The sequence below is a fragment of the Eumetopias jubatus genome, unplaced genomic scaffold (genome assembly GCF_037043125.1).
Source record: "Eumetopias jubatus isolate StellerSeaLion01/CBP00866 unplaced genomic scaffold, mEumJub1_p1.0 scaffold_11, whole genome shotgun sequence".
In the NCBI taxonomy this organism is placed as follows: Eukaryota; Metazoa; Chordata; class Mammalia; order Carnivora; family Otariidae; genus Eumetopias; species Eumetopias jubatus.
In genome coordinates this window covers 35,725,567-35,739,210 of record NW_028274817.1, presented here as the reverse complement: position 1 = coordinate 35,739,210, position 13,644 = coordinate 35,725,567, and the positions used below count along the sequence as shown (strand labels likewise).

The 13,644-nt window shown below is 42.4% G+C and overlaps 1 protein-coding gene across 5 annotated transcripts in view; it reads left to right on the top strand.

Moving 5' to 3' along the window:
- PAK3 (p21 (RAC1) activated kinase 3) overlaps positions 1–6,733 on the top strand; it is an 87,452-nt gene extending 80,719 nt beyond the window's left edge. For 4 of the 5 annotated variants that reach the window (XM_028092282.2, XM_028092281.2, XM_028092280.2 and 1 more), the window contains 2 exons: positions 2,442–2,579; positions 6,644–6,733. In XM_028092282.2, coding sequence (XP_027948083.1) covers positions 2,442–2,579; positions 6,644–6,733 — 228 coding nt within the window. Of the gene's footprint in view, positions 1–2,441; positions 2,580–2,909; positions 3,009–6,643 lie in introns of those variants that run through there. The other variant, XM_088028943.1, reaches the window with a different exon arrangement.
- Positions 6,734–13,644: the final 6,911 nt, after the last annotated feature.

Below are 13,644 nucleotides of genomic sequence, written 5' to 3'. Positions count from 1 at the left end.
GCAGCAAATGTAATGTGCATGGCCAGCAATTTTCTTTTAATAAGGGAACAAAGACAGTTTGTGAGGACAGGTGCTTCGAGTGCTAATCGTCCAAGAATGAAACACCCTGTTTGAACTTAATGTAATGTATCTGCTGTGCTTGTGCACCATATGACTTTGCCCGATTGATGATTTCCTAAAAAGAGTTTATAAATGCGTTCCATTTTCATACTGGCTTTTTTTTTTAGTCAAGACTAGATGTGCAACTGACTTGTACTTTGGCATGAAGTCCCAATAGCTGCCCTGTGCATTTGCTGTGCGTCAGCGAAGGAATTGAAAATCAGAGAGGCGTGAGGGGTAGGGGGAAAGAAGGTGTTGGTTTGGAGGGGGCTGTATTTACATGTGGGTTTTTTTTTAATGTACTGGGGGGAAAACCAGAAAGTTTCATCGTACTCTATAGAAACATATGCCATTGAAATTCTCAACCATCACCACGTTAGAGAATCTCGCTCTATGGGATTCTGTGGCTCTCATGTCTGGTGAGCTTACAAATGCAGATTCTGGGTTAAGTGGGCTCCAAGTCCTGGGCTAGTGGTTCTCAATGTTGGCTATAAATTGGAATCTCCTGGAGAGCTTAAAAATCACTGAGGCCTGCCTTCCACCCCCAAAGACTTTCACTTCATTGGTTTAGGGGTGAGAACTGAGCACGTGGATCTTTTAAATCTCCCCAGGTGATTCCTCTGTGCAAGCAAGTCTGAGAACCTGTAGTTTTGCCCATTGCTTTAATTACCCAGGTGGATTAAACTGGTTCTCAAAGTGTGGTCCTGGAACCAGCAGCTTCAGCATTAACAGGGAACTTGTTTGAATGCAAATTCTTTGGGCCCCTCTTCAGATTTACTGACTCAGAAGCTCTAGGGATGACCTACGAATCTGTTTTAACAAGCCTTCTAGATGACTCTGATGTGTCCTAGAGGTTGACAGCCACTGGATGAAACAGCCCCTCCTAACCCTAAGTTTCTAGGCAGGAGGAGCGATGACCCTACCAGCTGATGAAAACTGGCCCAAGAAAGGACTTTGATAGAAATACTTATAATAATAATAGTAGGAGCCGTGGTGGGCAAAGGGGAAAAGGGGGTTGGGGCAGGGGGCATAAAAATTTGCTACAAAGCCCAAGCAAGTTCAGGAGGGAGCATGGCTTCATAACAATTAAAGCGTTGGTCACCTCGGCAGACATAACCCTGGTGGCGATACCTGTAGGGAAAAGTACTTATCCTTCAAAACCCTGTTCAGATGCCAGCCTCCTCTGAAGCTTCCTCTGAGCTCTAGGGTAAATTGCTTCCTCCTTGTATTTACTTAACACTTGCTCTGTGCCTCCATTGGCTTTTGTCTCACTGTATTGTAGCTACTTATGTCTCGCTCCCTCACTCAATTGTGTGATCTTTGAAAGCAGGGCATTCTCTTACTCATCTTTGGGTCACCAGTGTCCAATACAATACCTGATACATAGTGCCCTAGAATTGTTTGTTTAGAGGAGGCATGAGGAATGGCCACCTCGCTTTGGCCGTCTTGAGCTTTCAAAAGATGGGTTTACCTTTGTGAATTAATCAGGCACCTGGGTCCGGCTCTCGCCCTGGAGGCTAGGGCCCTTGATTGCATCAGCACGCAATGAGTCTGTCGATGTCTCTCAGGGGCAGCCCTACAGAACAAAGATCTCAGAGATCTGTTAACAACCAGTTATTTTTACAGAAGGATACATAATCATCAGGTTCCGGGACTCCTAATGGCAACTTTTCTCATATTTTCTCTTAGCATAGGTAGACCTTCATGAGAAATCTCCTTATCATCTGTAGGGATACATCTGCCACAGGACGAAAGCACCTGACTCTTTGGGTCTCACAGGTTACTTTTCATCCAGGCCCTATCATCCTCTGGTTCTTTGTGCTTCTCTAATTCTGTAATGTACTCTGTTCATCCCTGGTCTGCTCACCGACATTCTTCAAACAAGATAAACACTTAGTAAATTACAATCACTTTTGTCACTGCACCTTCTGGAGGTTGTACACAGGTCAACATGATTGGGTGTACCTGTGTTCCCCACGTCTTTAGAGTCACAGATGCACAGGCGATCCCTAGGCTTAATTTCCTAGGTGGTTAATCACACATTCATTATAAATGGATTTGTACTCCTCAACTCTCAAAGGACAATCTTATAACTTTATTTCCAAGGTTTTCAGGGTGGGGCCCCTCAATGTCACCTCAGTTGCTGCCAAGAGGAATGATTTCTAAATGTTGTAGAAACTTTGAAGTATATGTCAGTGTCATTCTCTAAAATGGAATTTTTAAGACCCAGAGTATAAACCGGAAGAAACTGGATTTGTACCCTCTGTGCCAACTCACTATCCTAATTTGTATGTGCTGAATGGATTTTTCTGTTTTTTTTCTTTTTCTTTTTTTTCCTGTAGGCATTATATCTGATAGCCACTAACGGAACCCCAGAGCTCCAGAATCCTGAGAGACTGTCAGCTGTGTTCCGTGACTTTTTAAATCGCTGTCTTGAGATGGATGTGGACAGGCGAGGATCTGCCAAGGAGCTTTTGCAGGTGAAAATAAAATAGGACAATTACAAAGAGAGAGTGATTATATTGAGCTTTTCTATCTCAACGTGTGACAGTAAGAGCTGTGTCAAGAGATGTCTAGTTTGAGTTGGGCTGTACCCATTTGATTTTAGGCCACAGGCACATAAGTATGGGCATGCATCTAAGACAAGATTGATTGGCATGTTGCCCTTCTTCTGAGAAGGTGGCGGTTTAATCTATAAATCTCTTTTGTTCTTCCTGGAGTCTTATTTTGCGAGGAAAAAGAAAACTGTGAACCTCTGGTGTTGCTGTTTTGTTCTAAACTTTACTTGTGCCCCTGGATGTTGTATGCAGGTGCTCTTGGCCGGAGGTAATTCTCTACATAACTATGCAATTATTTCCATGGCATTTGCTACTCTAATGCTTTACTGGTCAAAGCCCCTTTGCTTGTGATGCCAAATGGCAGGCACCTGCTTGCCTGGGTGAGTACCATCCAGTGGTGAGTGCCTCTGTAACCATTTGTCCTTTTCATGGCTCTCAGGGATTCGTCTATCTGATGATCATGAGTACCAATTGTGTGCCAAATTCTTTACACATATTCTCTCATCTAATTCTGAAAACAACTCTATAGGGTAGGTGGGATTATCCCACGTTACAGATGTAGAAATTGAGGCTTACACAGCCATCGAGTGGCAGAACTGGAATTTGAGCCCTGGATTTTCTGACCCTCCCCTGAACAAACACATAAACCGATTTAGAGAAAAAAAAAATATGCTTTTATCAATAAAGGAACACACGCCCAGGACGACACATAGAACTCCAGTGCTGGGGACTTTTCCTCGGGGACATGTATCAAGCCTGTAACATCTAAGAACAGTGACTGCATATTCTCTCTGTGACTTCGAACACTTAATCCAGTTAAACATAAGGTGCAACATTTGGTTATCTAGTGTGTTAACCCCAGACTCAGTCTGTTCCAGGCAAAAAAAAGAAAGAAAATCATTCCTGTTGCTCCCGAACCCCCTCCAGACAGAGCGCCACACCCAGGTCAAAAATATCCCACCCCGACCCAAATCACACCTGGAATAAACTGATTTCCGGGAATCAAAGAGGCTACACCTTCGCTTTTCTGCTGTGAGCATTTCACAGGCTGTCCCAGGGGCTTGAATTTCAAATCTGCAGTGGCCCTTCATTGATCCTCTCTTTAAGCCGGCTTCAAATCACAGATGAAAAAACCTGAACTTGAGAGTGCCTCGCTCCCACATCTCTTCGCTCCTCCCACCACCCACAGACACATCCCGATACACGTTCCAAGGAGAAGTGATGAGATGGGTTCTCTTAGTTTAGCTATGCAGTTACATAGATCATTGAGTCAGTTACCAAGTCAGTTCCTTCCCTGACAGTACTTTGATCTGAACCAGTCAGCTAAGTAATGCAAAACTATATTTTGAGTCTAAATTGAATAGTTCATTGCGTCTTTTCATTTTACATGTTAGCAATAACCTGTGTATCACCCAAAGTCCATAGAACACTGTTCTCCGACTCCAGCCTATCACTGCCCATTTCAGGGACTAGAAAACAGAGGGATGCATGACATTCACCCCCCCCCAGAAGGCTTGAGAAAAGACAGGTCTTGAGTATTTGTGTGCCCTTCTGTATGGCCTAAGTCAAGTCTCTGTCCATCAACTCATGTTTTTTGAGCAACTTCTATGTGCAGGGCTCACTGCAGTGGGTGATACAAACCTTAGAGGCATGGTTCCTACTCTCCAGAAGTTCACAATGTCCTTGGATATATGAAAAAACAACACAAGGTTTTTTAAAGACTCATTCAAACCCAGTGGCTATTCAAACAATAAATGCCATGGTTGATTAGAGAAATACCTTTATAGGTGATGGTGATCAGAAAGTGTCTGCAAACAGGAAAGAGTTCTGCCAAGTCTTGAAGGATAGAGCAGCTTTAACTGGCTGAGGTAAACAAGGGAAGCGATTTCAGATGGAAGGATTATAGTGTGACCCGAGGCATGGAGGAGGCAAGGTTGAAGGGAACAGAAAATAAAGCGGACAGCCGAAGTAAAGAGTTCCGGTCAGGAGGCTGTAAGAGATACGGCCGTAGAGGGCCTTGAACACCAGGCTATAGAAATGGGGGGCTGTAGCCAGTGGGCAAACCGTGACCATATCTGAGGGACACCTGGCAACAGCTTTGTATAGGAAGGTGAATCTGGTGGAATACAATAAGAATTAGCAATGGGACAAAATGGCGGCAGGAAGATCAAGGAGGACTTACGGTTATAGTTGAGGGTTCAGTTGGTTAGGGCTTAACTAAGGAAGGCAAGAGATAATGGTGGAAGGCATTGAGGAGAAAGGACTCGGTAGGTGATTATATGTAGAACATAAGGAAGAAGAAGATAAAAGTGACTTCGAATATCAAACCAATGGCAGCATGCAGTAAAAGCAAAAATGATGGAGGATAATACCATGGCTAACATTTCTTAGCCCCTGTGTAGCTTACAAGGAACTGTCACTTACTTACCTCATCTAACCATCATAATAAGCAGAGGAGAGACTTGGAACGTAGGTGCTGTGCAGATTCCAAAGCCTCTGCAGCTTACATCACACAAGAGTACCCTGTGTGGGAGACTTTTTAACATACCTTTTTAAATGTTGATTTCAAGGGCACGGAAGGACATTTGGGAGGAGATACCCAGCAGGCAATTGGAGAAATAGGACCAGACTTCAGGAAAGGGATCAGGTCACACTGTATCGATTTGGGAGTCATCCCCATTAATCTGATGAGAGGTCAAAACCACGAAAGAAAGGGAGCTCTCAAAGGAATTAAGTTAGAAAAAGAACAGGATGAGTGCTGAGTTCTGGGAGGTGGAAGGAGGAAGGGAAAGTGGGGAAGAAGATAGAAGGGGAGGAGTCAGTGAGCTTGCACGGGGAAGGGAACCAAGACTATGGAATGTCACAGGCCCCCAACGAGGAAAACATTTCAAAAACAGAAGGGATGTTCATTTGTATTACATACTGCAGAGGGGCCAAAAGAAAAATGGTGGAGGCACGGCTCCGTCCGGGGTTTAGCGGTTGAGAAGCCATTGGCTTCAGGGTCAAGGGCCACCAAAGACACTTTTTCAAGCAGGAGAGCTGCCCCAGATAAATGCATCAGTTTGAGAAAATCAGCAAACAAGACTGTTGCAAACCTAGTGAGATTTTTCACAAGACCCCTACTCCGAGTTTCTGGCTCTACCAGTCAGCTGTCAGAGGATTTCATGACACAGAATGACAAGAACATCGGAAGGCCAAAAGCTGGCATGATTTTTTTTTCAATTTTATTTTATTATGTTATGTTAGTCACCATACAGTAGTACATCATTAGTTTTTGATGTAGTGATCCACGATTCATTGTTTTCGTATAACACCCAGTGCTCCATGCAGTACGTGCCCTCCTTAATACCCATCACCGGGCTAACCCATCGCCCCACCCCCTCCCCTCTAGAACCCTGTTTGTTTCTCGGAGTCCATAGTCTCTCATGGTTCATCTCTCCCTCCAATTTCCCCCCTTCATTTTTCCCTTCCTTCTCCCAATGTCCTTAAGCTCCACAAAGAAGTGAAACCATATGATAATTGACTTTCTCTGCTTGACTTATTTCACTTAGCATAATCTCCTCCAGTCCCATCCGTGTTGATGTAAAAGTTGGGTATTCATCCTTTCTGATGGCTGAGTAGTATTCCATTGTATATATGGACCACATCTTCCTTATCCATTCATCTGTTGAAGGACATCTCGGCTCTTTCCACAGTTCGGCTATTGCAGATATTGCTGCTATGAACATTGGGGTGCATATGGCCCTTCTTTTCACTACATCTGTGTCTTTGGGGTAAAGACACGAACAGACACTTCTCCAAAGAAGACATACAAATGGCCAACAGACACATGAAAGCTGGCACTATTTTTAATAAAATCAGGTTTAATTGGATGCTCAAGGTACATTTATTTGAGTGAAAAAAAGGCTGCTTCTTGAGAATGTAAGGTAATATACTTGTTGGAGGAAAGGATTCCAGTAATTCCTCTTTTTTTCCCCCTTTTGTAGCATCCATTTTTAAAATTAGCCAAGCCTCTCTCCAGCCTGACTCCTCTGATTATCGCCGCAAAAGAAGCGATTAAGAACAGCAGCCGCTAGGACCGCAAGGCCCACCCTACACCGTCTCCCTCCTGAGTAAGACTGAACTGAGATGCTGCTGCAGAAAAGATGGAAGAAAAGACAGCCAAATGGGGGTGGGGGGCAATCTTTAACTTTCAAATGAATAGAAACTTCTTATAAGCCTTTTTTCCTACTCCCTCGGATTATGTAATTTATTTGTAAGCCTGAATCGCAGCCCGACCAGGGCAGCAATGTCGAAGTGGCCACCAAGCGGTCACTTCTACCGTGAAGCGAAAGAGCCAGTAGTGAATCCCCTCATTTTGTGCATTCACTTTGAAGAAAAAAAGGGTTTCTCAAAGATGCACACTCCCTCTTCATAGTGTCGTGTTCGTTTTTAAGTTAGAGAGTAGTCCCTCTTGCATTCGAACCTCCTTCAAAACTCCTTACCCAATGTGATGTTTTTCACTTGCATTGTCATTAGATGTCCAGGAAAAAAAAAAAAAGACGTCAAAAACTTTTTTAAAAAAAAAGAAAGCAAAAAACAAAAAGCAAAAACAAAACAAAACAAAAAAACAAAACAAAACAAAAAAAAATACCCCAGAGCAAGTACTGTGTGAACATGTGGAAGTCCATGCCCTAATAGAGTTGCAATTTTTTATTCTTCTATAGTGGTGGCTTGGTTTGTGTACCTGTTTTTCTGCATTTGTATTGGAAAAGGTTTCTTTTAAGGCATTTTTCCAAAAGCAGAGAGGAGTATGTGTATTCAGGAAGGGCTTTTAAAAACTGTCTATCCAAATAAAGCTCAAATGGTGAGATCCTGTAACATTTTCACGACAATGCTTAAGAGGTAGTTGATGTATCGTTTCTATAAACCAGCTCGTTCATCTTCACGATGCCTGACAAAGGACACGCTGAAACTTGTGGCCCTCCTATTGGGTGAGTCCAGGTCCTTAACCTGGGAAACCCCGATAGGAGAAACCATTCTTAAACAAAGATGGGACTTGCTCTGAGAGCCAAAAGGAAAGCAAAAGGAGTGTGTAATGCTGAGGTCTTTGTTGGACAGAAGGAAACAAAAATCAAGAGACCTAATTTAATCCTCTCGTGCTTATGGAACACAGGCATTGTCAAATAGGCACATTAGGAGAAAATAGACCCATTAACCAATATTTGCTTATGATCAGAATCACGTGACACGTTATAACATTTTGAAAATGTCTTAAAAGACCTGGAGAACAGAGTTATTGTAAGTATTCAGCCCTGTCAGGAATGAGAGGTCCATGAAAACTACATCCCAGTGAACATTTGGCTCTAAGTACTTGTTCCCATTTTCCCTCTGTCTCACTGATTTCTGTTTCAGGATATAGCATAGTCAGACATCATCTTTTGAGCTTTTGAATTTCAAAACCATGTTCAGACAGATCTGGAAATTCTCCAGTGAAAAATAATTAGGGTTTGCAATCATATATCGCAAGAAGTAGCAGTCCAACAATGTATCTACTTATTAAAAATTCAACAGTTGGCGCTTCCTGAATCTTCTGAGAGCAGAAAAATATCTGGAGGGTGGCTGCATAGAAAAGGATATGCTTCTCTTTCAAATGTATTGTCAGTTGCATAAAATCTGCAAAGTGGCCTATCTAAGCCTTGGAGAAGCTAACAGTTTGTGCGATAGAAGGCTTCTTGATTTGTAACATACCGAGAATCTGAATAAGAACCTATTTACATTCAGCAAGGGGGAGAAAGAGATCAATGGCCTGGGCCTCTCTTCTTCTCTGCTATGGTACATCTGTCCATCTAAGCATCCATCCATTCCTTAAAATGCAAGCACTTTCTTTAGAGAGTTTCTGCTACCCATGTAGTGCACATGTTTATGTTGAGGAAACGGCACCGCTGGTGGATTTCCCATTTTCCTATTGTTTTCTTTGTCTATAAAAGTTGGGAGGGGCTTGACACCCCCCCCCCGAAAACACCCACAGTGAGAGAAAACAACAGATGTGAAAAAGAAAATCAAATGGTAACATTCATTTGAAGCATGCTGTGTTCTACTTGACAGAAAGGTGGTTCAGCCTGAAATTTTTAACACCACACTGTTCCAATGAGAGAGAGAAAGAGAGAGAGAGGCCTTAATTTTTATTTCATTTAAAGTTAAATTTTTTTTTTTTTTTTTTTTTTAGTGTTTCATTCATAGTGCCAGGGAATTCAATGAAATAATACCTGGGGTGTGAATAGAATTCAGTACACTAACTCGGCCCTGCCAGTGGAGAGAACCACAGGGCTAGTCAGGAAGTCCTAGTTGCTGATTAGCATCCCTTATATGTCATAAAGGTCTTTTGGGCGGGGAGAGACCTGGAGCAGTGATCTTTCGGATCACTCTAGGCAGAGAAATGGTTGCTCTTTGATGCTTTCAGTTTTGCATATTAACAGCTAGGAGCCAGGTACTTCTTCACCACGCCCCCATTGTACCAAGATTCTATGGTTATATAGTGCAGTAGGATTTACTCTTACAAATTTATATCTATGTAAATTTTTAAACGAGAACAGCTTCTAAAAGCCTCTCCCCTGTGTTGGAGAGTTATGTATATTTCTAATAAGTATTAGCAAGAAGCTGTTTCTCCTGCCAAAATGATGCTGAAGGATTCACATTGGGTACACTTGAACAACTTGGACTCCAGGTGGTTAATCATTTATTCCCTTTCTCTGGATTTTTTTTTTTTTTAAGCTCATCTTGACACAGATGAGTCTATCCAGATCTTTAAAGTTGCTAGCATGCCCGGAGATAATGAGGGCACTTTGTGGAATGTTGATTCCAAAATGTCCTGAGATAGGGATAGGGCAGTGGGAAAGTCAGGGAAGGGTGAGAAGCACAGTAGAGATTATTTATTTAAGAAAAAAAAAAAAACATTAATGTTGTAGTGAGGATCCGGTGCGTTGTCATAATCCAATGAGGATTTTTTGGATGACACAACCCCCCCCAAATCAGTCACTATGTTGGGTAATGACTTCGTTCTTGATGATCTCGTCTATGTGTCATTGTAAATATTTGTGTGTCCATGTTCCGTTTTGGCTACTGGATGGCCAAGTCATGTAAGAAGATTTAACTCAAGTATTTATTCTTTAATTGTGTTATTCAGATTTCTTCAGGCTTGTGAATTGCACCCCCGATGTTGAGTTTAACCACCTGATCCCCCACATCTATTCCTCCCCTGTGAAGCACATTCCATTGCTAAAAGAAAAAGAAATATGAAATTGCTTCCTGTCGTCTGTATAACTGTTTTGATAGTTTGAGATGTTTGTCTATAAAGGATATTTCTCAGCTCAAAGATCGTGTAAATAACTATATTCCCTTGCGCATTGGGTTGTTTATTTCTAACGAGGCTGCCAGTTCTCAGAGAGAATCTATCAGATCACTTTTAAATAACATAAACAGGGATTATAACTTTGTAAAACTAAGTGTGCTTAACGGACAAAGACTGGGAACACAGGTTGTTGAAATCAGTTGTGTTAGGGTGGTGGGATTATGCAAAAACAATTTCATTCCTTTTAAAATTTTCTTTGGTATTGTTGTCATATTGCTTTGTAATAAATAAACAGCAGAAAGGGAACTATAGAAACATAGAGAAGATGCCAGAAGCAGATGTCTTCTGGCCAGAGCCCAGAGCATGCAGGGCACAGATATTTGCTAGTTACAATTATTCCATAGGCTTCGTATTTGCCTGGGTGCTGAGGTTGGCACACGCTCGGGTATGGCACGTGCTTTCTTAAGGGACTATTATCTCTAAGTGGAAGCTAAGGAGACGTCGCTATTCGAGCTCCAGGCACATCCTTCTGCTTTAAAAGTGGCCGCCCTCTGCTTGGGCATGGCAGAGAGGTTTCTGTTTTGGTTACTGTAGATTGGGTGGGGTGACATTTGATTTGCCCCCTTGAAAACATCTGGTTTGGGTATCACCTCTCTGGCTCATGTTAGCAGATTTTCGGGTTGAATTTTGGAGGCATAGAAGGATGAATCCCCCGGCTCCCACCATGTCCTTGTCTGACCGGATGTTATATCATTCAGGTAGGATTCTCCTGCTAGTGACCAGTGGGCAAGTCCCTTTGATCTCAATAGAAGTTATGACTTGCAATTAAAAGCTGACTGTGAAAACAAAGACAAATATTTAGAGCCGCCTTTGCCTGTTGGTCTTCAGCTCCTGTTAGCTTTGGCTGGAGATGGCCTCCGTGTGCTTTCTGTACCGCCTGATTTATAGGTTGTAGGCAGTAACTACTGTCATTTTTAAAGAGCAATAGGGAGACCGTCTACCGAAAGAGAGGAATTTTTCTCTAACTCACTGAAGAAATTGTAGGTGATGAGTTTTATAACAAGGTAGCAGCCTCAGATGTTACTCAGTTTCCCCAAGAGCAGACCTTATACCTGGAGAACCCACTTTTCATTGGCCATCCTCAACATAAAAATACTTCCGGGAGTTCTGCTCCCTGCCATCCCGAGTTGAATCTCATGGTCCTTCTCTGAGCTACTTGCAGTTAATATCCCCAGTTAAACACAGGCATAGCCAGTGATGCCAAGCTTCTCCCAGTCTCTGAGCAAGAGGACTGAAACTCAGCATTTGTAAATCGATGGTCTAATAGGCCCGGGATTTCAAGTGAACTTAACGCGCAATTCCGAACATATATTTGCATGTGGCTTGGGAGGGAAAGAAATGGTACCTTGGCAGGAATGGGAATATTTTTCCTAAGAAAGAGTTTTTCATAAAAGATTTGGTTCCAATATAATCTTTTCTGTTCGTTAGCTTTGATTGTTTCACTCCTTTCCTGATCCCACGCTCCTTTAGTGACCAAATGAATATCACCCAACTCCTCATGCACTGGGAATGTCTGTTTGATATTAAACAATATCTCACCAAATCTGCAAATGCGGGAATGGAACTAGAGCCTCCATGCGCACACTTCCGTGTGCGAGTATACAACATTACAAGCAGCATTTCCTGCCACAAAATACAAACTTGCAGGATAAACTGATAGAAGCTGGTTAGTGCCATCAGAGTCTCCTTTGGCAGCCGCCATTGGGTGAATGCTACCAGCCGTAAGGGAGATACCGTGGTCACCTGGTTTAGTACCTAAGAGGTCAACAGCAATTACAAAGAAGCAAGCAGACATAGTGGAAGGAGGACTTAGCCTAGAAGTAAGGAGACCTGGATTCTAATATAGGCTCTGTTGCTCACTTAGTGTGCAGCCTTGGGCAAGTCACTTAACCTTTGCACGGCTCTTCCTTCATCTGTAAAATAAGGGTATCAGACTAGATGACCTCTGAGGTCTTTCCAAAAGTTCTATCATTCTGTGGTACTGTAGGTTGCCTTGCAGATCTAGCCTGCTACAGTGATGGATGGCAAATATCACATGCTCAAACCTGGGTTTCTTATGTTGCCACTAAACAATAGAAATGTGTAAGATGATGTGGGGAAAAAAACCTCAAGTAAATGAACATAACACCAGGGAATGTTGATAAAACTTGTGGCAGCCTTCCCAATTCTCACAGTTGTTTTGTTTTGTTGTTGTTTTAATGTCCTTTTCTTGTAGTGTGTTCCCAGTTTTTATTTCCCATATGGTCTGTATGTAAAGTCTGGTTTTCATTAAGCTGTGGCTAGTATTTGCTACTAGAACAGAAATACACTGTCACACTTGCTAGAACAGAACTACGTTTGGGGCCTCTCCTTTCCTATGAAGTGATGCTGGGCTTTGTAGACTTTACTTTGTAAATGGCACGGGATGGCAGAACCATGCATTTCAACGGCTGGGACTATTAAAAGCGGACGTAAGCACTTGTAGGTTGCAGAGAAAGAAATGACAAAGTAAGTACATGCTATTAGCATTGAGGAGTGTTGACAAATCCACTTGTTGGGAACCAAAGATAGCATTTCTGATGACAACTCCCACAGTGATCGGCCAGTTGTAGGAGTATACTGCTGGAGAGAGGGTATGCTGGAAGTCAGTTAGTCCCAATGCCCTGCCTGTTAGCAGAGTGCCAACCAGCCCTGAGTGTGAAATTCAAGTTCAGTGTGTGTGCTTGTGTGTGGCGTGCTTTATGGACCCGCATCTACTATATTCATTAGTGATGATAAGACCTTTCACAGAATCCTATAACCATTCGTGGGTTGAGTTTTAAATCTCAGGACATCAGCCAGGAGGATTCAGATCACAGGTGGCTGATGGGATTATACTCATGATATCCAGACAAAACATGTTGAGGAGGATCTATATTTTCATTTTTTATCAGAATTGTATCTCATTTGGTTGTGCATTACTTTTGTTCAAATGTGTTACCTGTAAACCCATGTGTGGTGAAATTCTTCTGTAACTTTGGATTAAAGGTATTTATGGTCTTTTTGTTGTTTGATTTTTTTCAGTAAGTTATTTCTTTCATAGACCTGCTGATGGTGTGGTTCTATCCTTCTGACCTCAGCTTCTGATTTTTTTAAGGACTTTTGTTTCCAATATTGTTATTTTAAATTGTGGTTGAAGCAATAGAAAATTGAAATATGGATTGTGCATGACTGTGTCTTGAGTGTAAAAATATTGCAGTTTGAAACTTGGACCTAAAGTATTGCAAATAAAAATGACAAACATCAACGAGCTGGTGCTTCTCTCTTCTGTCACCTTCCTGCCCCCCCCCCCCCGCCCCTTGGCATTGGCCATTTCACCTAGCTCACAGGGAAATGCCCTGCCTTCGTGAGCCATGCAGGAAATGTCCTGCAGATTCTGCCACTAAGTAACTCAGACCTAGGGGCTCCATCGGGTGTCCCATGGAATAGCTCAGAGTCATGGTTTTTACTTGGAATCTCACTTGTAAGTTCTCCATGTTCTCCCAAGTGGCCCACCTTGGAGTGAAAAGGAAATTGGCAGTTTGGCTCCATTATATGTGCACTTTAATGTTCTAACTAGAGTACTCTGGTCTTATTTCC